Raw genomic sequence first — 25,069 nt, forward strand, 5'->3', positions numbered from 1 at the left:
CAAAAATACTAAGAAAATCATAAGGAAGAGAAAAGGTATATTCAGTAAGTGGAAGTGGATTATCATAAAGGTCTTCATGTTGAGTAGGCTGAGGAGGAGGAGGAAGAAGAGGAGTTGATTTTGGTGTCTCGGGTGGCAGAGGCAGAAGAGGTAGAGGAGGTAGAAGGGGAGGCAAGAGAAGCAGGCTCACATAGTGTAACTTTGTGGAAATATAGTTTCTGTCTCACCTTTTTGCTGTTTCATTTCTCTAAAAATGATTCTATATGGTACCAATCCTTTCACCATTTGCTTTAGTTTCAGTGCCCATATTGTATAGAAGGGTCCTTGTCATAAAAGAAGTCAAAAGCAGTCTTTAATAATCAGAACCTTACTGCTAGATTGTCTGGTGTCATTTTCTTTTCTGGCATTCCTTCTTCTGCATCTTCTCCCTTGTCATTTGACACTGGTTTGGAAGCACTCATCTCCACCAAGTTGTCTTCTGTTAATTCCTCTGGTGTGGTGTCTGTTAGCTCTTGAATTTAAGATCTATATTTTGAAACCCTTCACCCGCAGCCTTTCTTTTTTTTTTTTTTTTTTTGCCACATCCACAATCTCTTTTATGGTTTTCTTGATTGGCTCTGTCATGAATACTGTGAAGGATTTGCCTACTTCTCTTCTTACTAATAAATGTCCTTGGTGACATTTTTCTTTTCTTTTCTTTTCTTTTTTTTTTTTTTTTACTGTAAGGAAATGTATTTACATTATGTTTGTTACTTATAGTTGTTTCTGAGGTATAAAACCCTGAAGATAAAAGATACAAGATACATTCTCACATATAAAGAGATTACCATCTAGTTTGGGAAAAAATGCAAAACCAAATCATTTCCATATAATGATGTAATTGCTGGGATAGAGGCATACGAAGATAGAATGGAAGCCTAGAGAAGGGGAACTTAGCTAAGCCTAGGCACGTAGGGAAGACTTTCTGGAAAAGGTAATGCCTAACTGACTCTTTTTTTTTTTTTTTTATTACAAGTTTTAGGGTACATGTGCACAATGTGCAGATTTGTTACATGTGTATCCATGTGCCATGTTGGTGTGCTGCACCCATTAACTCGTCATTTAGCATTAGATATATCTCCTAATGCTGTCCCTCCCCCCTCCCCCCACCCCACAACAGTCCCCGGAGTGTGACGTTCCCCTTCCTGTGTCAATGTGTTCTCATTGTTCAACTCCCACCTATGAGTGAGAACATGCGGTGTTTGGTTTTTTGTCCTTGCGATAGTTTACTGAGAATGATGGTTTCCGGTTTCATCCATGTCCCTACAAAGGACATGAAGCCATAAAAAATGATGCGTTCATGTCCTTTGTAGGGACATGAACGCATCATTTTTTATGGCTGCATAGTATTCCATGGTGTATATGTGCCACATTTTCTTAATCCAGTCTATCGTTGTTGGACGTTTGGGTTGGTTCCAAGTCTTTGCTATTGTGAATAGTGCTGAAATAAACATACATGTGCATGTGTCTTTATAGCAGCATGATTTATAGTCCTTTGGGTATATACCCAGTAATGGGATGGTAGGTCAAATGGTATTTCTAGTTCGAGATCCCTGAGGAATCGCCACACTGACTTCCACAATGCTTGAACTAGTTTACAGTCCCACCAACAGTGTAAAAGTGTTCCTATTTCTCCACATCCTCTCCAGCACCTGTTGTTTCCTGACTTTTTAATGATGGCCATTCTAACTGGTGTGAGATGGTATCTCATTGTGGTTTTGATTTGCATTTCTCTGATGGCCAGTGATGATGAGCATTTTTTCATGTGTTTTTTGGCTGCGTAAATGTCTTCTTTTGAGAAGTGTCTGTTCATGTCCTTCGCCTACTTTTTGATGGGGTTGTTTGTTTTTTTCTTGTAAATTTGTTTGAGTTCATTGTAGATTCTGGATATTAGCCCTTTGTCAGATGAGTAGGTTGCAAAAATTTTCTCCCATTCTGTAGGTTGCCTGTTCACTCTGATGGTAGTTTCTTTTGCTGTGCAGAAGCTCTTTAGTTTAATGAGATCCCATTTGTCAATTTTGGCTTTTGTTGCCATTGCTTTTGGTGTTTTAGACATGAAGTCCTTGCCCACGCCTATGTCCTGAATGGTATTGCCTAGGTTTTCTTGTAGGATTTTAATGGTTTTAGGTCTAACATATAAGTCTTTAATCCATCTTGAATTAATTTTTGTATAAGGTGTAAGGAAGGGATCCAGTTTCAGCTTTCTACATATGGCTAGCCAGTTTTCCCAGCACCATTTATTAAATAGGGAATCCTTTCCCCATTTCTTGTTTTTGTCAGGTTTGTCAAAGATCAGATAGTTGTAGATATGCGGCATTATTTCTGAGGGCTCTGTTCTGTTCCATTGATCTGTGTCTCTGTTGTGGTACCAGTACCATGCTGTTTTGGTTACTGTAGCCTTGTAGTATAGTTTGAAGTCAGGTAGTGTGATGCCTCCAGCTTTGTTCTTTTGGCTTAGGACTGACTTGGCGATGCGGGCTCTTTTTTGGTTCCATATGAACTTTAAAGTAGTTTTTTCCAATTCTGTGAAGAAAGTGATTGGTAGCTTGATGGGGATGGCATTGAATCTATAAATGACCTTGGGCAGTATGGCCATTTTCACGATATTGATTCTTCCAACCCATGAGCATGGAATGTTCTTCCATTTGTTTGTGTCCTCTTTTATTTCCTTGAGCAGTGGTTTGTAGTTCTCCTTGAAGAGGTCCTTCACATCACTTGTAAGTTGGATTCCTAGGTATTTTATTCTCTTTGAAGCAATTGTGAATGGGAGTTCACTCATAATTTGGCTGTTTGTCTGTTATTGGTGTACAAGAATGCTTGTGATTTTTGCACATTGATTTTGTATCCTGAGACTTTGCTGAAATTGCTTATCAGGTTAAGGAGATTTTGGGCTGAGACAGTGGGGTTTTCTAGATATACAATCATGTCATCTGCAAACAGGGACAATTTGACTTCCTCTTTTCCTAATTGAATAGCCTTTATTTCCTTCTCCTGCCTGATTGCCCTGGCCAGAACTTCCAACACTATGTTGAATAGGAGTGGTGAGAGAGGGCATCCCTGTCTTGTGCCAGTTTTCAAAGGGAATGCTTCCAGTTTTTGCCCATTCAGTATGATATTGGCTGTGGGTTTGTCATAGATAGCTCTTACTATTTTGAGATACGTCCCATCAACACCTAATTTATTGAGAGTTTTTAGCATGAAGGGCTGTTGAATTTTGTCAAAGGCCTTTTCTGCCTCTATTGAGATAATCATGTGGTTTTTGTCTTTGGTTCTGTTTATATGCTGGATTACATTTATTGATTTGTGTATGTTGAACCAGCCTTGCATCCCAGGGATGAAGCCCACTTGATCATGGTGTATAAGCTTTTTGATGTGCTGCTGGATTCAGTTTGCCAGTATTTTATTGAGGATTTTTGCATCAATGTTCATCAAGGGTACTGGTCTGAAATTCTCTTTTTTGGTTGTGTCTATGCCAGGCTTTGGTATCAGGATGATGCTGGCCTCATAAAATGTGTTAGGGAGGATTCCCCCTTTTTCTGTTGATTGGAATAGTTTCAGAAGGAATGGTACCAGTTCCTCCTTGTACCTCTGGTAGAATTCGGCTGTGAATCCATCAGGTCCTGGACTGCTTTTGGTTGGTAAGCTATTGATTATTGCCACAATTTCAGAGCCTATTATTGTTCTATTCAGAGATTCAACTTCTTCCTGGTTTAGTCTTGGGAGGGTGTATTTGTCGAAGAATTTATCCATTTCTTCTAGATTTTCTAGTTTATTTGCATAGAGGTGTTTGTAGTATTCTCTGATGGTAGATTGTATTTCTGTGGGATTGGTGGTGATATCCCCTTTATCATTTTTTATTGTGTCTATTTGATTCTTCTTTCTTTTTTTCTTTATTTGTCTTGCTAGCGGTCTATCAATTTTGTTGATCTTTTCAAAAAACCAGCTCCTGGATTCATTAATTTTTTGAAGGGTTTTTTTTGTGTCTCTATTTCCTTCAGTTCTGCTCTGATTTTAGTTTTTTCTTGCCTTCTGCTAGCTTTTGAATGTGTTTACTCTTGCTTTTCTAGTTCTTTTAATTGTGATGTTAGGGTGTCAATTTTGGATCTTTCCTGCTTTCTCTTGTGGGCATTTAGTGCTATAAATTTCCCTCTACACACTGCTTTGAATGTGTCCCAGAGATTCTGGTATGTTGTGTCCTTGTTCTCATTGGTTTCAAAGAACATCTTTATTTCTGCCTTCATTTTGTTATGTACCCAGTAGTCATTCAGGAGCAGGTTGTTCAGTTTCCATGTAGTTGAGCGGTTTTGAGTGAGTTTCTTAGTCCTGAGTTCTAGTTTGATTGCACTGTGGTCTGAGAGACAGTTTGTTATAATTTCTGTTCTTTTACATTTGCTGAGGAGAGCTGTACTTCCAACTATGTGGTGAATTTTGGAATAGGTGTGGTGTGGTGCTGAAAAGAATGTATATTCTGTTGACTTGGGGTGGAGAGTTCTGTAGATGTCTATTAGGTCCGCTTGGTGCAGAGCTGAGTTCAATTCCTGGGTATCCTTGTTAACTTTCTGTCTTGTTGATCTGTCTAATGTTGACAGTGGGGGTTAAAATCTCCCATTATTATTGTGTGGGAATCTAAGTCTCTTTGTAGGTCACTCAGGACTTGCTTTATGAATCTGGGTGCTCCTGTGTTGGGTGCATATATATTTAGGATTGTTAGCTTTTCTTGTTGAATTGATCTCTTTACCATATGTAATGTCCTTCTTTGTCTCTTTTGATCTTTGTTGGTTTAAAGTCTATTTTATCAGAGACTAGGATTGCAACCCCTGCCTTTTTTTGTTTTCCATTTGCTTGGTAGATCTTCCTCCATCCCTTTATTTTGAGTCTATGTGTGTCTCTGCACGTGAGATGGGTTTCCTGAATGCAGCACACTGATGGGTCTTGACTCCTTATCCAGTTTGCCAGTCTGTGTCTTTTAATTGGAGCATTTAGCCCATTTACATTTAAGGTTAATATTGTTATGTGTGAATTTGATCCTGTCATGATGATGTTAGCTGGTTATTTTGCTCGTTAGTTGATGCAGTTTCTTCCTAGCCTCGATGATCTTTACAATTTGGCATGTTTTTGCAGTGGCTGGTACCGGTTGTTCCTTTCCATGTTTAGTGCTTCCTTCAGGAGCTCTTGTAAGGCAGGCCTGGTGGTGACAAAATCTCTCAGCATTTGCTTGTCTGTAAAGTATTTTATTTCTCCTTCACTTATGAAGCTTAGTTTGGCTGGATATGAAATTCTGGGTTGAAAATTCTTTTCTTTAAGAATGTTGAATATCGGCCCCACTCTCTTCTGGCTTGTAGATTTTCTGCCGAGAGATGAGCTGTTAGTCTGATGGGCTTCCCTTTGTGGGTAACCTGACCTTCCTCTGGCTGCTCTTAACATTTTTTGCTTCATTTCAACTTTGATGTATCTGACAGTTATGTGTGTTGGAGTTGCTCTTCTCGAGGAGTATCTTTGTGGCGTTCTCTGTATTTCCTGAATCTGAATGTTGGCCTGCCTTGCTAGATTGGGGAAGTTCTCCTGGATAATATCTTGCAGAGTGTTTTCCAACTTGGTTCCATTCGCCCCGTCACTTTCAGGTACACCAGTTAGACGTAGGTTTGGCCTTTTCACATAGTCCCATATTTCTTGGAGGCTTTGTTTGTTTCTTTTTATTCTTTTTTCTCTAAACTTCCCTTCTCACTTCATTTCATTCATTTCATCTTCCATCACTGATACCCTTTCTTCCAGTTGATCACATCGGCTACTGAGACTTCTGTATTCTTCAGGTAGTTCTCGAAACTTGGCTTTCAGCTCCATCAGCTCCTTCAAGCACTTCTCTGCATTGGTTATTTTAGTTATATATTTGTCTAATTTTTTTTTCAACGTTTGTAACTTCTTTGCCATTGGTTTGGATTTCTTCCTGTAGCTCTGAGTAGTTTGATCGTCTGAAGCCTTCTTCTCTCAACTTGTCAAAGTCATTCTCCGTCCAGCTTTGTTCCGTTGCTGGTGAGGAACTGCGTTCCTTTGGAGGAGGAGAGGCAGTCTGCTTTTCAGAGTTTCCAGTTTTTCTGCTCTGTTTTCTCCCCATCTTTGTAGTTTTTTCTACTTTTGGTCTTTGATGATGGTGATGTACAGATGGGGTTTTGGTGTGAATGTCCTTTCTGTTTGTTAGTTTTCCTTCTAACAGACAGGACCCTCAGCTGCAGGTCTGTTGGAGTTTGCTAGAGGTCCACTCCAGACCCTGTTTGGCTGGGTGTCAGCAGCAGTGGCTGCAGAACGGCGGATTTTCGTGAACCGCAAATTCAGCTGTCTGATCGTTCTTCTGGTAGTTTTGTCTCAGAGGACTACCCCGCCGAGTGAGGTGTCAGTCTGTCCCTACTGGGGGGTGCCTCCCAGTTAGGCTGCTCAGGGGTCAGGGACCCACTTTAGGAGGAAGTCTGCCCATTCTCAGATCTCCAGCTGTGTGCTGGGAGAACCACTACTCTCTTCAAAGTTGTCAGACAGGGACATTTAAGTCTGCAGAGGTTCCTGCTGACTTTTTGTTTGTCTGTGCCCTGCCCCCAGAGGTGGAGCCTATAGAGGCAGGCAGGCCTCCTTGAGCAGTGATGGTCTCCACCCAGTTGGAGCTTCCTGGCTGCTTTGTCTACCTAAGCAAGCCTGGGCAATGGTGGGTGCCCCTCCCCCAGCCTCGCTGCCGCCTTGCAGTTTGATCTCAGACTGCTGTGCTAGCAATCAGCAAGACTCCGTGGGTGTAGGACCCTCCAAGCCAGGTGCGGGACACAATCTCCTGGTGTGCGGTTTTCCAAGCCCATTGGAAAAGCACAGTATTAGGGTGGGAGTGACCCGATTTTCCAGGTACCATCTGTCACCCCTTTCTTTGACTAGGAAAGGGAGCTCCCTGACCCCTTGCGCTTCCCGAGTGAGGCAATGCCTCGCCCTGCTTCGGCGCATGCAGACGCTGCACCGGCTGTCCTGCACCCACTGTTTGGCACTCCCTGCTGAGATGAACCGGGTATCTCAGATGGAAAAGCAGAAATCACCCGTCTTCTGCATTGCTCAGGCTGGGAGCTGTAGACCAGAGCTGTTCCTGTTCAGCCATCTTGGCTCCACCCTCCACATTTTTCTTTTCCCAGAATAGGGCACTTTCATCTACATTAGTAATCTATTTAGGCAGATGTCCTTTCTCCTCAATAATTTACTTGATGGCAGCTGGTAACTTGTTTACTGAGTCATGGATGGCAGAAGCTGCTTTTCCTGTTATCTTGAAATTTTAAAGCCAAATCTTTTTCTAAAATTATCAAACCATCCTTGGCTGGTATTAACTTCTTCAGCTTTAGCTCTTTCACCTTCCTTTTGTTTGATCTTGTCATGAGATGACTTTGCTGTTTCTCAAATCATTTTAGAGATGGTAAGTATGCCTTTACTATAGCAATCTTTTACCCACTTGAAAGCTGCATTTTCAAAACAAGAAAAAAGGTGCTTTGCAAGAAGTGCAAAGTTTTCATGCCTGCTGCCATAGCTGCAGCGATGGGTTAATGAGTTTTGTTTCTTTTTTTTTTTTTTTTTTTTAACAGTGGATTAAGCTGGATTCATTCTTCTTGAAATGGCTGGCAGCCACAGCTTCAGGTTTCAGTCTGTGGTACCTAACAAGCAGTTTGAATTTTTCTTGTAATGTCATGACTCCTTTCTGCTTCTTAGGAGCTTTCTTGTAATGTCATCACTTACAACATCACTAGTGGCACTTCGTATGGGTCCTATGGTGTTATTCAAAGTTTGTGGTATGGCACTGACCACAGGAAAAAATACATAAGAACTGGGAGAGATCCTTTTGTACTGTGATAGGCAATTTATTGGGGTAATGAACTGCCCGGGTGGAGATAATTAGTGTCACATGGCGTTTTAAGTGGATACTCGGCAACACCTGAACTCACTATAATAGCAAGAGGAGGTGGCAAAGAGATTACTACAGTAGTATAGTATGTGCTACAGTTAATTTTGTGCAGTTATGATTTAACACTATACCTTTTTTTCCCCCCGAGACCAGGTCTCACTCCATTTTGCAGACTGAAGTGTGGTGGCGTGATCTTGGCCCACTGCAACCTCAACCTCCTAGGCTCAGGTGATCCTCCCACCTCAGTCTCCCAAGTAGCTGGGATTACAGGTGTAGGCGACCACATCTGGCTAATTATTTATTTTTTTGTAGAGATGGGCCTTCTCCATGTTGTCCAGGCTGGTCTTGAACTCCTGAGCTTAAGCCTCAGCCTCCCAAAGTGCTGGGATTACTGATGTGGGCCACTGTGCCTGGCCCATCTTTACATTTGTTTACATTTCTCTCATCTATGAATGATGTGCTGTATGGTTTGTGTTTGTAAGTTTTGATTAATTTTAACTTTATATTTTATGTTAGTAAATGATAAAATAGGCTAGTATCTAAATATATTTTATTTATTCATGACACGGCTAGCCTTTTCTTTTTTTTTTTTCTGAGACAGAGTCTCGCTCTTTCACCCACGCTGGAGTGCAGTGGCGCGATCTCAGCCCACTGCAAGCTCCGCCTCCTGGGTTCACGCCATTCTCCTGCCTCAGCCTCCCAAGTAGCTGGGACTACAGGCACCTGCCACCACACCTGGCTAATTTTTTTGTATTTTTAGTAGAGATGGGGTTTCACCGTTTTAGCCAAGGATGGTCTCGCTCTCCTGACCTCGTGATCCACCTGCCTCATCCTCCAAAAGTGCTGGGACTACAGGCATGAGCCACCACACCTGGCCACCTTTTCTTAATTTTTTGGTGTTTCTAGGCTATGTGGTTCATCTTTAAGTTTGTTCAAATTATCACGAATCTCCAAAATTTTTTCCAATGTATTTATTGAAAAAAAGCCATGTATAAGTGGACCTGCGCATTTAAACCCATGTTCAAGGATCACCTGTACTGGGGCTTGTCACCCAACCCTACACGTTGTGACTTAATTGGTCTGAGGTGTGGCCTGGGCATTGGATGTTACAAAAAAAATCCCAAGATGATTCTTAAATTCAGACAAGTTTGAGAACCTCTGAACTAGGGAATTGCAAAGAAACATGTCACTAAGTCCCTGTCTTTTGGTCACCATTTTTTATGATGTCTCTACACTCATTTTTCTAAAGATCTTTTTCTCTTACATATTGCACATAAAGATTATTGCGGGGAGATGTACAGTTAGCTGTAGTGCGTAGGTTACATAGTGATGTCATTAAGATCACAGGTTTTACATTCTTCCCTCAGGAGTTTACATATATAATGTGGTTTTGAATTATTATTATTTTTGCCATCCACCAAACTTTAGTGAATGGGAGATGCTAGGGAATAGTCAGAGTACCAGGGTTCAAAAATAGCCTTGTTTTACTGCAAGGTTTGAATGAATTGGACTTTTGTTTGTGGTGTCTTTTTTCTTTTGCTGTTGGTTACGGTTTTAATCTAAGTACAGAACTTCACTGTAGTTGATCATCAGTGGATGTGGATGTTTTTGTAAACCTATGCTGCAGGAGTGAGGGGTTGGGGTGGGGCTAGAGGAAAGAGGTGAAGAGAAGACCATGTTTAGGAGCCTTACTCCCTATTTCTAAGGGAATGTAGAGAAAGCATAGCTTTTTTTTTTTTTTAAGAGCCAGCAGAAACTATAGGCATCAGATAGCCCAGCCCCTATTCTTTGCTTAACTTGTTCAGCCCCCAACTTGGAACCTGACTGTACTGACATTTGCAGTTAGTAGAAGCCTTCTTGGATGCCACCTGGGGGGTGGAGGGAGGTTTGGAACTTATATTCTTAAAGAACCTTATATGTTGCAAAAGAAGCATGAAGTCAGATGAAGTTGAGGTGGTTAACCATGAAATGGAGGAAGTTTTACCACTGTCTCTGTCTCTTTTTCCTGGGGGTTAGGAGGGTAGGATGTAGAGTGGCAGAACTTAACAGCTGAATGCAATTAGAGGTGTTATAGCTGCACATTTAGTAAGTGGGCTGAAGGGGGAAAAATCATATGAAGAAACACAAATGGGAATAGACTTGTGTTAACCAGGTAAAACTGCCTGAACTGGTCATTATTCATTCATGAACAGAGTGCCTCTTCATTTAGCCTAGTGTGTATTTGTTACCACGTGAAGATCCTTTACAAGCTTTTGTTGACTTTGGAGAACTGATTTTCACCATCACGCTGTTTCCCTTAGTGTTTCAGAGTTTGTGACATGTTCAAATGCCCTTCAGAAGATGAATTTGTCATTCCTTTATTTCTTGTGCCTTATCTTTTATCCAACTGATAAACATTTTTTGATTAACAGTACATAGAAAGTTTTAAAGTCCTCATGTGCAGCTATGATTAGTTCATGGTGATAGGGGTAGCTTTTTAGAGATTGTAATTAAATGGTTGATTGTTTTCTTGATGTAAAAGTGAATTCATGCAGTAAAAAATAGCCATGATTATTTTGAGTAACTAGCAATAAAACATTATAGATAGACTGTCTCCCAGGCTGGAGTGCCGTGGCGCGATCTGGGCTCACTGCAAGCTCCGCCTCCCGGGTTCACGCCATTCTCCTGCCTCAGCCTCTCCGAGTAGCTGGGACTACAGGCACCCGCCACCACGCCCGGCTAATTTTTTTTGTATTTTTAGTAGAGATGGGGTTTCACCGTGGTCTCGATCTCCTGACCTCGTGATTCGGCCGCCTCGGCCTCCCAAAGTGATTGACGTTTTCTTTAAGTTAAAGTATGTTTGCAATTTTAACCTGTTTATTCATCAATGTAGTTGACTGTTTTATGGCCGTCCATAATGATATTTTGGATCACAGAAATTCATATCCTTTTCTAAAGTTGACTTTAAAAATGTTTAAGTAATTTGTCAGTACAACACGGTAAGTGCTAGATTAGCACTTATGGTCGCTCGGGGTAGGCATTATATTTTCTGCATTTTTGTAAGTCTAAGATTAGGCATATAACATGGCCTCAGTAAATTCTGAAAGAGTGAGGGTAGGAAAAAAAGATATGTGCTTATCACCTTTTCTGTTATCTCATAATTTTTTTTTTTTTTTTGAGATGGAGTCTCGCTCCATCGCCCAGGCTGGAGTGCAGTGGCGTGATTTCGGCTCATTGCAAGCTCCGCCTCCCGGGTTCACGCCATTCTCCTGCCTCAGCCTCTCCAAGTAGCTGGGACTACAGGCACCCGCCACCACGCCCGGCTAATTTTTTTTGTATTTTTAGTAGAGACAGGGTTTCACCATGGTCTCGATCTCCTGACCTCGTGATCCGCCTGCCTCGGCCTCCCAAAGTGCTGGGATTACAAGCGTGAGCCACCGCACCCGGCCATATCTCATAATTTAATAATTATTGTCATACCTTTTGAGAAGCATGTTTCTTAACAGTTTGAATATATGTTTAAACTTTGTGAAAGACTGGCTTGTTTTAAATTTCAGCTGCTGCATTTTTTATCACCTATGAATATGTGAAGTGGTTTTTGCATACTGATTCATCTTCATATTTGACACCTATGAAACATATGTTGGCTGCCTCTGCTGGAGAAATGGTAAGTAACAAGTTTTGTGTATAAAATACTTCAGAAATGCACATCATGCATATATTTTCAGTACATATTTATTTCTTTTTTAAAAATTATTTTTAAATTATGAAAGTCATAAGTGGCAATAAATGTAAATGGATTAAATGTGACAGTTAGAAGATAGAGCCTGACAACTAAAAGACAGAGCCTTATATAGGACAGAAGAAGAATTCTAGCTGTGTGTAATTTACAAGAGACATGTCTAAAACATAATTATATGGAAAAAAGACAAAGAGTGGAAGAAAATATCCATTCAAATTGTGACAGCTTTGTATTGTGTCAGCACAGCTGAGCTGGAACTACTTTTCCGAGAATTTCCTTTCCAAAATCGTTTCAGTTTGGGTCAGCCGCAAGAGAAATTTGCATGTTCTTTGTAAGGGAGAAGTGAAGAGCTGTATTTCTTCTCAGAAGGTTGGTATATGATCAGGCACTGTTGCAGCTCACACACCCTGTCACTGACTTGGCTGTATCACCATGTTGGCGTTTGGCTTCCAGCTCCTCCAGCTCCCATTGGTTCTTCTCCATCAACTTCTCCAAATTCTAGGTCAGATTTGTGGGCTCTGTGATGAAGGGTGCCAGCTTATACTGCAACTTCTGTGTCACAGGTTGGTGAGAAATAAATGTGACTTCCAGTCTGTCCTTGTTCTTCCCCCACTTCACATGCATCTTTCCTTCCCTGTTGCCTGCCCTTTGATTTCTATGCCAACACTAGATGCAGACAACAGCCCTATACAGATTGCTTAATTAGCTCCCATAATTGCTGGTCAAATCTCTATAATCCTTATCCTTATCACTCATAGTGGTTTTGCTTCTGTGATGAAACCTTAATTGATAGAGAAATACTAATTGAAAAAGAGTTTGTGGAATAATATTAATATTAGGAAAAAATACGTAAGGCAAAAAACGAAGAGATGTCAGTCAGGCAATATGCCTTCTGGAAGCTGCAAGGGAATGTTGACTTCCTCTTCGTGTTTTGTATTTTAAACACAATTTCTACATGATTGTGCAACTCACCAATATTTAAATGCCACTGATCTAGGCACATAAAACATCCGAACTTACACCCCAGTAGTAAATATTTTTACTGAATTGGCTCAGTAGTTCCCTACATAATATTTTAGTAGGTGCACAACACTGGGTGTGGTGTACCACTTGTAGATCAGATGTGTTACTCTTTCTGTTCTCCTCAAAATGACATATTTTAGACCTGAACAGGCTAATTTAGTAAACCGGTTATTTTTGAGTGTGACAGTGAGCTTGGACAGGTAGATTTGGATTTAACCGGGGTTAGAATGAGTTGGAACCTCACTGAGGTTTTCTCCAAGGCCCATGCTGTCATAGAGTCTCGTAGGTGAAGGCAGCTTGTTTTACGGTGTAGCTCCTGTAGTAACTGAGAAGGCCGTTTGACCCACTTTGTACCACAGTCCATTCCCGGATCTCGTTTGGGGTCAGCATATGGGGCAAACATGTTCTTATTCAGCTTTCCCACTGGTTAAAGGATTGGACGCATAGATGCTGTGTGGTGTTTTTCAGCTCCAGAGCACAGTGCACATGTTACTGAGTTTTTCCCTAGTTGGGGCTTAAGCTGTTTTGTTTATGTACTTAATATCATGTTTTAAAAATGAGTATGTAGTATTGTTCATGATCTTCACTGGCCTTTTCTAAGAAGAACCACTGAGCAAGATAAAGAAGAAAGGTTGACAACTTTTGAAATGTATTTTATCTTTTGAACTAATCATGCTTTTGAAATATTCATCAGTCAATACAGATTATCTCTCACTTACAATTGGAATATTTTGCCACATGTCTGCACAGTCGTATAATTGAGTCATGGGGGATAGGTGAAGTAGAAGGTAACATGGCTGCCCTGGGCCACAGCGAAGTGTAGCTGATGATGGTAATTACTTGTATATAAAGATGAAAGAAGGTTCATCAATAGTGTATGACTATTACCAGGAAACACAGAAGCTGAAACAGAACTGTCAGATACCTGAGTGCACTCAAACAAACACTTTTTTTGTTTGGTGTGTCTAAGCACATCCATGTATTATGGGGACCTTTCACCCTGTTTTCCTGTCTGTTGACTTTTTCAATGTGTCTGGGAGTCTTCCTTCAGGGCGTTAAATACATAGGGCAGGCAGATGTTTAAATTCCTTCTTAGCAACCCTAAACCATAAGAATTACACAAAAAATTATCTCAACAATATAAAAAACAATTTGTTTTCCAGACACCTTTTATTTTGTATTATTTCTTCACTTGTACGTCTTTGATTCTTTTTTGTAATAGGTTGCTTTTGTTCACCTCGTCTTAGATTCCTTCACCACTTTTATTGTCCTTACCTAGTGGTGTGGATTTAGATCTGAAGTCCCTAATATGTTCCAGGCATTGAGGATGAAATGACAAGATAACATACTGCCTTTTAGAGGCTTGCTGTAAGTGCACTAAAGTGTTACAGGCATTTTTAAGAAAAGGAACTGTAGATGGTCCCTGACTTACGATGGTTCTACTTAAATGACTTTACAATGGTGCAAGAGTGAGATGCATTCAATAGAAACTGTGTTTCAGATTTTGCATTTTGATCTTTTCCCAGGCTAGTGATAGGTGATAAGATGCTCTCGGGCAATGCTGGGCAGTGCACGTCCCAGTCAGCTGTGCTGGTATAAGTATTCTGAGCAAGTTTTAGGGAGGTGAGGCTAAAGCAATGATGTTCTGTAGATTAGGGGTATCACATGCATTTTCAACTTGAAATGTTTTCAACTTAAGATGGGTTTATTGGGACATAACCCTGTCATAAATTGAGGGTCATCTGTACAAAGTAGAGTGAGAGGCTGAAGGGAAGGAGTCGTTGGTTTTCTCCGGACTGGGGTAGATGAATAGGTGTTAATTCAGAAAAAGCCTCACAGAATAGCCAGCTTTTAAAAAAGCTGCATTTAATTTAATTTATTAAAAAATTGTGTATCTATTTAAGGTATACAACACGATGTGGGATACATATGGATAGTAAAATGGTTGCCACAGTGAAGTAAGTCAGCATATCCATCATTTAACATAATTACTCTTTTTGTTTTGTTTTTGTGGCAGGGCAGCTAAAATCTTATTTAGCAGGAGTCTCAGTTATAGTACAATTTTATTATCTTGCATTTAGAATAGGATGGTTTGTTAGGTGGGTGGGTGCAAGGAGGGGTATTGGAGTTCTGAAAAGCCCTTGTTAGGTAGTTTTAAGTTCCATATGGTTGGAGCACAGTGTGACAGGGTCACCCTGAGGTGAAGCAGGGGCTGAGAGCTATACGGCCTTGCCTGCTATAGTAAGGAGTTGGGCTTTTTTTTTTTTTTTTTTTTTGAGACGGAGTCTCGCTCTGTCGCCCAGGCTAGAGTGCAGTGGCGCAATCTCGGCTCACTGCAAGCTCCGCCTCCCGGGTTCACGCCATTCTCCTGGCTCAGCCTCTCCGAGTAGCTGGGACTACAGGCGCCCGCCACCACGCCCGGCTAATTTTTTGTATTTTTAGTAGGGACGGGGTTTCACCGTGGTCTCGATCTCCTGACCTCGTGATCCGCCCGCCTCGGCCTCCCGAAGTGCTGGGATTACAAGCATGAGCCACCGCGCCCGGCCAGGAGTTGGGCTTTTATCTTTCAATCAGACTTGTAATTTTAAAAGAGGCCCCTGGCAGCTGTGTGGAGATAAGGAGACGGTTAAAGGAATCCCCAGGAGAGAACCACAGCTGGGGCAGAGGGATGCAGAGGGAGTGAGTGAGTTCAAGAGATGTTAAAGAGGTAGAGCTGGCGGAAAGATGATCATTCTTTCAGGAGCCCTTCCAGTGACGTCTTTCAGTGTGTTTTTCATCATGGATGCCTTTTAGTTTGTTGTGTCTATGTGTGTTGTGCACCTGCTTGAATTCTCCAATGGAGTTTACCGAGCTAAGTTGAATAAGCATGGCCCATCTTGGCAGTGGGCCTAGCCATCTGAGGTTGAGCTAACACACAGAGAGGGGGAGAAGACTAGAGAGAGAGAGGGTCAGTTCAGGGGAGGGTCAGGGCTTGCCCTGTCTTGGCATTATCTGTGTGTGGTGATGACCTTACTTGTAGTTATTCATCTATAGTACAGGCATGAATGTGCTGAAGAGATTTACCAGTGAGGCCTTTAGAAAGGAACATCGTACCCCATCTGCGCCCCCACCCCCAGTTTCTCGATGACTTCCTTTTCTAACATATTTCATATTGTTTTCTGTTGTATGGATTTTCTTTTTCTAGTATAGTATGCAGTGTTAGTTCAGATGGTATTGATTCATGATCTGGGAGAGTGTATTTCATTGATTATTTTATTTAGTTAGTGGACAAAAGGGAAGGGAACCTCTGTTAACTTTTTATTTAAGAGCTGCATGAGTTTATAGAACACAATTAAGTTGAGCTTTATAGGCACAATATGATTTTCATGTAGGATGATGAAGTTGAAGAAACGATTCTGAGCCACAGGAGTGTAACTTGGTCAGTTATTGCCACTACATTGTAAATAGAATGCCTGAATACTACTCTCAAAGGACCCAAATACCAAAGGAGGTTAGGATTAGCCACTTTCAAGTGAGCCTGAACTCTGTCAGTGACAAACCTTTATTTCCTAAAATACTGCCTTGTTAAGATTAGGGTTCTTGAATTAAATGCCACTGTCACTTACTTGCTTTGGTTTGTGATTGTGTGCTTTTCAATATTTGAGTTGTATAGCTAATACTATTAATAGGTGCTAAGAGACACCGAATAAGAAATTTGATCCCTGTTTTTGAGGAGCGTGTAAGTAAGTTGGATCCATCTGTTAAATAACTAGGGAGTATTTGAGGATGTCTCTAGGGAAGTAGCATGGTGTGGACTATGGGCCGTCAAGTTACACAGATCAGGGTCAGATTTGTAACTTGTCCACGTATTTGTCTGTAGGCCATTTACTTGCCTTCACTGAAATGCTGTTTTCTTCATCTTGAAAAAATAGGATTAATGCCATCCCAGTCACAGTTTTTAGAAGGATGAAATTATACAGCACTTACAAAGTGTCCAGCCTAGCATCTGACACACAAAATGTTGAATAAACATTGGGTCTAGCCCCATTTCATACAAGTTGCTGAATGTGGCATGTTTTTAGAATTTCCTAGTTTTGGGAAAGATATGTATTCAGAAGATGAAGAAATTGAAATTCAAAGAAGTTTGGTGATGTGTTCCAAGTTTCCCAGCTATTATTATTCCCAGCTAATAATAAAACGCCATTGCAGAATAAGTAATTAGATAAATATTTCTCTGTATACTTCTGAGAGCACCTCTGTTTTCTTTTTCATGTAGTATTTAAAAAATGGCAGAAGTAGCGGTAAGTATACTACTTGTGCAGTAATGATTCACATCACTGCTTTCTTAAAAGATCAGGTTCCAAAATTTGCCATTGGTTACTGTGATAGGCAAAATAATGCCCCCCCCCCATAAATATGTCCTAGTCCCCAGATCTCTGAATGTGTTTCCTTACATGGGAAAGAGATTTGGCAGATAATATTAAGAATGTTGAGATGGGGTCCGGGCGCACTGGCTCACGCCTGTAATCCCAGCACTTTGGGAAGCTAAGGTGGGCGGATCGTGAGGTCAGGAGATCGAGACCGTCTTGGCTAACATGGTGAAACCTCGTCTCTACTAAAAAAAAAAAAAAGCAAAAAATAATTAGCCGGGCATGGTGGTGGGCGCCTGTAGTCCCAGCTACTCGGGAGGCTGAGACAGGAGAATGGGGTGAACTTGGGAGGCGGAGCTTGCCGATTGCGCCACTGCACTCCAGCCTGGGTGACAGAGTGAGACTCCGTTTCAAAAACAAAAAGAATGTTGAGGTGGAAAGAGTTTTCTGGATTATTCAAGTGGGCCCAGTCTAATCAGTAAGGTCCTTAGGAGAGGGGAGGGGGGGTCAGAGAGCTGAAGATGGTATACTGCTGGTCCAAATATAGAGCAAGGGGCCACAAACCAAGGAGTGCAGGGGAGTCCTAGAAAGCAGGAAGTCAACATTCCCTTGCAGCTTCCAGAAAGTGTACTGCCTGACTGACGTCTCTTGATCTTAGCTCAGGAAGACCCATTTTGGAATTCATACCTTCAGAATTATAGATAATAAGCTTTGTTTTAAGCCACTAAATGTATGGTGATTTGTGAGAGCAGCAGTAGGAAGCAAATGCAGTCACCATTGCCACCTCCTCCACGTTCAGATTTTTGTATTGGTGGGAATCTATAAATCCATCCATGGGATGTTTGTCACCTCCTGTGAAATCATGGCTCATTTGTGTTACGGAAAAATACAAAATCAAAAAAGCCATTTGAGGCTTATCTTTGGGGTTGTATAAAATTCTGTGAACAAATTGTAGACACAGGGACTAAGTGTTTAATAGAGTTATTTTCTTTGGGAAGACTTCCCTGTGTAGTCTGGATTACCCATGACAGCAGTCTTGTCAGGCGAGGGAAGACTAATACCTACAATGATTGAACTTATTTGCGTGATTGGAAAGAGTCTTATAAGGGAGAAGGGTTTGATGAACATAGATTTTAATTTTTACGTACTTACATGGGGACCTAAGGATTGTAAGTTAGGATTTGTAAATTGGTTTTGTCAACAGCTGTAATTCCATTTATCGGCAGAAGATGGCAGACTTGACACACAAATAACTTGTAGAGGTCTTTGATTTTTAAATGATGGTATAGAAAGAGATGTTAAATATTCTTAATGGGAAACCTGCATTCTAAAGAGAATTTTGGGAATTACAAAGAGAATATGGAAGTGAAATACAAGTAAGCAAATTGCATTTTAAAAATCTTCACAGTTTCCAGGGGTCTCTCCCTGACCCCCTGTCTTACTAATTTGCCACGTTGAGTTTGCTCTGGAAAGTCCAAAGGCGCTTTTGCTTTGAATATGATGAAGCTTTGAGTGGCTCTGTTCAGTTTATTGTTACATTTCTGTTGAATTGGTTATAGAGTTGCCTGTTGAAACATGAAGCATTAGCTGAAATTAAACCTTGAAGCTCTAAGTGCATTAGATGTGTGTAAGTATGACATGTTTATTGAAAAATAATTCTGGAGATGATAATCAGAACACTTGGGTTACACCCATGCTTCCTGAGCTAAGTAGCTCTCTGACCTTCAGCAACTTCTATGATCTCAGATTGATTTATATATAAAGTGCTGACATAATTAGCTTCTAATATCAGAGGAATATTTTCAGGTAATTGATGGAGTTTCTTGGAGAAAAATCTTAAATCAGAATTTTTTTTGTGAGCTATGTTGAAATAGTTGCGAAGAAGATGTAATGTTAATAAAAGGTATTATTGGGGATACTTAGGGACTTTGAAGAGCATTTCCAGAGCGAGAGGACAGGATGCTATTGTAAAACCTAGTGGTGATGTGTTGAAGGAAGGGAACTTGGCAGTGGCAATGAAAGAACCAGAGATTTTAGCAGCATCCATCTGTCTCTTCCTCCACTCGATACCTAAAGTGAGGCCGAAGTTCACTGTAATTTTTTCCCTTTGAAAGGCTTAGTTTTATGATTTGTAGTCTTGCATCTTGGGTTTTTGTTTTTGTTTAAAGAGACAGGATCTCATAGGTGGCCTAGGCTGGCTTCAAACTTGTGGCCTCAAGTGATCCTCCTGTCTTCACCTCCCTGAGTAGCAGGGACAGCATGCATGTGCACCTGGTTCTTGGTGTTTCACTTAATAAATACCAAAAGGAAACATTCAGTCCTTAGTTGCAGCAGTCAATTAAAAACAACAAAAGATTTTAGTTATGTCAAAGGAAGAAAAATCTTGGTAGCAGCATCATGATTTAATCAACATTTTAATCTAAGGTTTCATATTTTGGCATATTTAAGGAGGCCAGCATTGCATTTTGATTTTGATAAAGTATGGAGGGAGCATTTTTTTTTTATTTTTCTTTACGGAAAACCTTAGTAGTTCTTGTTTTTAGATAGAACTTTAACATTTACAACATTGTTGGGTTTAGTGAAAATGCCACCATTCCTGTGTCGTGGATTCATACTGAACCTCAGATTTATAAGGAAAGAATGCTTTACAGAATGGATTTACCAAGAGACCCACGGATGACATTCTGTTTCCTTTCATAGAACCATAATACTGTAACATGTTTTTGTTCTTGTGCAGTGAATTACTCTGTTGTAGCTCAAATTCAAATCTAAGAAGGACCAGAGTTAATAGAAAACCAAATGGAAGGCTCCGGAGGTACTGGAGGAAGCAGAAGCATTACTTTGTAGCATCTCTCTTATGCCACAGTTGTCACCCAGCAGAAGTCAGGAAGCCATGCTGGGTGCTTTGTACCCCTCGGCTAGTTAGATTGATTTTTTATTGGAGAGGCTTTTCAAGGTTTTTTTTCTGCGTCTGTATTTTTAAAAACTAAAAACATAATAGAACATGGAGGGTTATGAAGCATGAAGTTCCATAAATATTTATACCAAACCACAGAAGTAGACAATTCCTATTTTCTTCATATATTGGGGTCGGATTTCACTCTTGACCTCTTGAATTGAAAAATGCAAGGAGGTAGTATACCGTTTTCTTTCACTTATTTTTTCTTATTTATTTATTTTCACTTCTTTAATGAGTTTTAGCTGGGAGCTGTCCTGTTAGGTTCATGTAGGTTTCATGAATTTTAGGCCTTACTGGTAAGCTGTTTAATATGTTTTTGTGGATTTATTGCTACTAAATTTATAATATGTCATTTTTATCAAGGCTGATTGGTTTCCATCTAAAGGCATATTTTAAATTAGCTCTTTTATTTTATTTTTCTCCCTCACTTAAAATCTTTGGTCCATAATAAATACTTTTGTCCTTTGAAATTATGTTAAAAACTTGTGAAATAATAATAAATGTGAATTGTAGAGAATTTAGAAAATATAAGTAGGTAGAAAAGAAACATCTGTAATTCTACTGTCTTTTTTCCCTACTCTTTACGTAAGTATATGTATAGGCAATAAATATATGTAGAGGCAAAAAAAAAATTAGGCTGGACATGGTGGCTCTCGCTTGTAATTCCAGTGCTTTGGGAGGTTGAGGCAGGTGGATCACTTGAGGCCAGGAGTTTGGGACCAGCCTGGGCAACATAGCAAGATTCTGTCTCTACCAAAAGATGAAAAAATTAGCAGGGTGTGGTGGCACACCCGTAGTCCCAACTCCACAAAAGCCTGAGATGGGAGGATCACTTGGGCCCAGGACTGAGGCTGCAGTGAGCTTTGACCATGCCACCTTACTGCAGTCTGGGTGACAGAACGATACCCTATTTCTATGTATATTTATATGTAAATTCTAAGGTATGGAGAAGTCATTTCTGTGGAATTGATGATTCTTTTTTTTTGCTGATTCGTTTCCTCCTGGCTAGTTTCATTTGTTTTCAACATCAAATAATACACCAGCTGATTAGTGAGTTTGGTGCATACCATCTTCTTGCTGTCAGGGTGCTTACAGTTTAGTAGAAGAGGAAATATATTTCACAAACTATATGGTGTAAGTTAGTAAAAAATGTCAGGTAAGAAAGCTTATTTGGGAATTAAGAATACAGAGGGAGGGAATCTTTTGATGTTAGATAAGGTATAATTTTGGAAAATTAAGAATTATAGAAATAAGGACCTAAAAAGATACCATAAAGTTCTCTGGTCCAAGTCAAGTAAGAAAAAGTATACATCTATGCGTCTAATTGTATAAATATATACATTATCATTTGTCAATTTTCTTCATTTTAAAATGAATTTAAAAAAAAGACTCTGGAAGGCCAGAGAAATACTCGGGAACTCACTTGCAGAACTGAGGCCACAGTCTAGGGCTGCAGACCCTCAGCCACACCACTGCTCATTCCTCCCTGGAGTTGAGCCCTGAACCAAAGATCCAGGTTTGATGCAGGAGTGACCCCGAGGCTGAGGGACGGGCCTGGTGAAGGGAGGTAGTCATAGACGGAGAGGCACGGGCTCGGGTCTCTGACTCTACCTTTTTTCATTTCCTGTGGGGTCTTCATGTATTATTTCACTTCTTTCCTAGATTATCAGCCTTTCTCTTGCTGATAGCACTTTCCCCCATCGTATGTGCAAATATTGACTGTCTTAAAACCACACTATTCCTTGACCCTGTGGCCCTCTTAACTCTGAATCCATCTCCTAACACCTAGCCACCTTTGCATGATGGTAGTCTACACTTGCTCATCTCCCTGAATCCCTTATGAATTGACCGTAATGGATCTCCCACCCCAGCCACTCCGTGGAAGCAATACCAGTGAACTCTGTAAATCCTCATATGTGCGCTGCTCAAGACTCTTGATGCGTTGCTCTGCCAACCTCCATTTGAGGCTTCTGGCCCCCTTGCACATCAAGTAGGGTGCTTGGTTGCTTGCCATCAACATTGATCCTGGCTAACTTATGGAATGAAGAATATTTTTTGGAAGATTGGCAGACACTGTTGCCTTCCACTTCTCCTTTGCCCACAGAATACTGATTTGGCTTGTGTCTCATGTTCCTAACGCTTTGCTAGATCTAGATATCCTCTACCTCCCTAACAAGGGGTGGCCACGTCACACAACTCTGGCCAACACATGCAAGGAGATGTCTGCGGGGGAAATCTGAGAAAAGGGAGGAGGCCTGTTCTTCTTGCCTTCAACTCTGTGGTGTGATGAGGTGGTGCTGGAGGACATAAGAGCTGTGTTTTATCTGAGAGTCAGGATGCCCAAGGATGAGAGAAGCCAGGAAGCTAGGTGGCTGGGCAGAAGGATAGGAAGAGCCTGGTGTCATGTTCACTTTGAAGTTCTGGACTAAAATTTGAACTACCTGTCACCAAATAAGTGACTTAATTAAATGTCATTTATAGTCATGGTCCTGGTACTTGCATCTAAAAAAGCAATTATTTCTTAAATGAATGTTCAGGTCTCCCAGTTGCTCCAAACAGCACTGTTCAATGGAGATATAATGTCAGATGCAGGTGAAATTTTATATTTTCTAATAGCCACATTAAAAAAGGTGAAAACGTCTGCTGGGATGAATTTTAATAACATATTAAACCAAACACATCCATGGTATTTAGATTTCACTGTATAATTAATGTAAAATAATTATTAATTGGGCATGGTGGCACCACCTACTCAGGAGGCCAAGGTGGGAGAATCGCTTGAACCCAGGAGTTCAGGGTCAGCCTGGGCAACATAGTGAGACCTCATCTATTTTTTCTTTTCTTTCCTTTTCTTTTTTTTTTTTTTAAGTATTAACAGGATATTTTACATTAATTTTTTATACCAAGTTCTCAAAATCTGTCATTTAACACTTACAGAACATCTCAGTTGTACTAGTCACTTTTCAAGTGCTCCGTAGCTGCATGGGCTAGTGGCCTGCACATTTGCCAGCATAGCTCTAGAGTCAGACCCCTGGACAGGAGTGTTCGATTAGCCAGACCTAACTCACCTGATTGTGGTCCTCCTGCCAGGGCAGGAGGGGAGAGACTGAGTCCCTTTGTTTTTCCTAACTGGGAAGCCCCCCACACATGAGAGTCGGAAGCTGGGCAGCCAGAGAAGGCAGGTGTGCCCTGCAACATTATATACCCCCTTCCACTGTTGCTTGCCCTTTAGAAATTGATGTTCCCAGAGTTCCATTATTGGCTTTTGATCTTCCCTTTTGGCTCTCTCTTTGGGTGTTACTATCTGTTTTGGTTTTAGGGATCACCTGTATGCTGATGACTTCCATATATGTATTCGCAGCCCAGAAAAAGTTGTTTTCTAGTTTTATAGCGATATATTCATTTCTTGGCTGGACATAGCCCCTTACCTGTCCCCCAGACTTCTACTCAGCATTGCCTAGTCTGAACTTACCTCCCTTCTTCTTCCCTGGACTGCTAATCTCATGTTTTGGGACCACCATGTGCCTATTATCCAAACCAGAAACAGAAGCATCTTACTGTCTCCCTACTTCTTCACTCCTTAACCTCCTGTCAGTGACCAGGTCCGGTGCATTTTACTCCTTTTTCCTCAGATTTGACCTTCTCTGAGCCATATTCATTTCCAGACATCTTTTATACAACTGCTATAGCAATCTCGTAACGCATCTCCTGCCTTCTGACTTGTGGTCCCCCTTTGCTTCTTGCCTTCCTCCCCACCCTCCAACTGTCCTGTGTACTGCAGCCAGAGTGATCTCCCTAAGCACATGTTGTCATTCCTCTGCTTCAGCTTTTTCAAGTGTTCCCACTGACTATGGAATGAAGTTTCAGCCCCTTAGCCTGGTATACAGGGCCTTGTCTGTCCAGTGTTACTTGTCATTACTCCTGACCTTGCACTTGCTGCTTTGGTAATACGGAATGGTGTGGGTGGCTGCCAGCTTTGGAATACTGTGTTGGTGGGACTGCCGCTGATTCCCCTGAACACCCTGCTTTTGTATTTATGTACTTTCTTTTATTGTTCACTCTTCCCACTGTGCCCTTTCCACCTTTCTTGCCAGCTCATTCTGGCTCATCCGGAACGTTCTATAATGGTGTAATCTTGGGCAGTTTCTCTGAATCTGGGGGTTGGACTAAATAGCCCTCCTCCACATTTCCCATAATCTTCGTCCATGCCCCCCATCCCCCTTTTGGCCATATATTATTGAAATTATTTATATGTATTTGTGGGTTCTTTGAGGCCAGGGCATCATCTTAGTCTTATTTATCATGGAGTGGCTTGTGTAGTATCTGGCTCCATATGTATTTCTTGAACTGAATTAGATAAGTTTGAAGGGAGACTGGGTGGAAAAATATGTTGGCCCAAATTACAGACAGCTTAATACATACGAAGCATTCAAATGTTCAGTGAATAAAGAAATGGAAATCAGATTATATTGTTTTGTAAATCTTGTCAGTTTTGGTAGAAAAATAACTTCAGGTAATGAATCCTTTGTTACCATAACCATACCCTTTGTTGTAATGCATTGGTATGAAGCATTGTTACTTCCTAGCTTTAGAGGCGATATGCTCGTGTTAGCTGACTTCATGACATCTAAAATCACATCACATGGTGTCTTTGTCCCACTTGTCACGGGTGCCGGGGCTTATATCTGTTCTGTGCCCAGTCTGCTCTTGCCAAGGCTAATTCCCTTAGAGTAGGAGTTGGCAAGCTGTCACCCGTTTTTGTAAAAAAAGTTTTATTGGAACATAGGCAAACTATTAATTTATATATTATTATGTATAGCTGCTTTTGTGCTAAAACAGCATAGTTGAACAATTGTGACGGAGACCATGTGGCTTGCAAACTGTAAAATATTTCCTATTTGGTCTTTTACATTATAAATTTGCTGTAGAGCCTTGCCTTAGAACCATTTAATTTTGGACAGGCAAAGCCTTATGTAATATCCAAATTGAGTACTGATCTCTGATTAGAAATCAGGAGAATACGGATCAAAAAGGACAAACCTCTTTGAGTTGTTCACTCTATT

The 25,069-nt window shown here is 40.8% G+C and overlaps 1 protein-coding gene across 6 annotated transcripts in view; it reads left to right on the forward strand.

The window, feature by feature from the left end:
* SLC25A26 (solute carrier family 25 member 26) overlaps window positions 1-25,069 on the forward strand; it is a 171,405-nt gene that overhangs the window by 17,863 nt on the left and 128,473 nt on the right. For 5 of the 6 annotated variants that reach the window (XR_009213042.1, XR_004247616.2, XM_032149455.2 and 2 more), the window contains one exon: window positions 11,491-11,600. The exons of the other annotated variant lie outside the window; for it this stretch is intronic. Coding sequence is in view for 3 of the 5 variants with exons in the window: in XM_032149455.2 (XP_032005346.1) it covers window positions 11,491-11,600 (110 nt within the window). In the remaining 2 variants the exon portion in view is untranslated. The remainder of the gene's footprint in view (window positions 1-11,490; window positions 11,601-25,069) is intronic. 6 annotated transcript variants of the gene reach the window in all.

This window comes from Hylobates moloch, unplaced genomic scaffold (genome assembly GCF_009828535.3).
Source record: "Hylobates moloch isolate HMO894 unplaced genomic scaffold, HMol_V3 SCAFFOLD_4, whole genome shotgun sequence".
NCBI lineage: Eukaryota > Metazoa > Chordata > Mammalia > Primates > Hylobatidae > Hylobates > Hylobates moloch.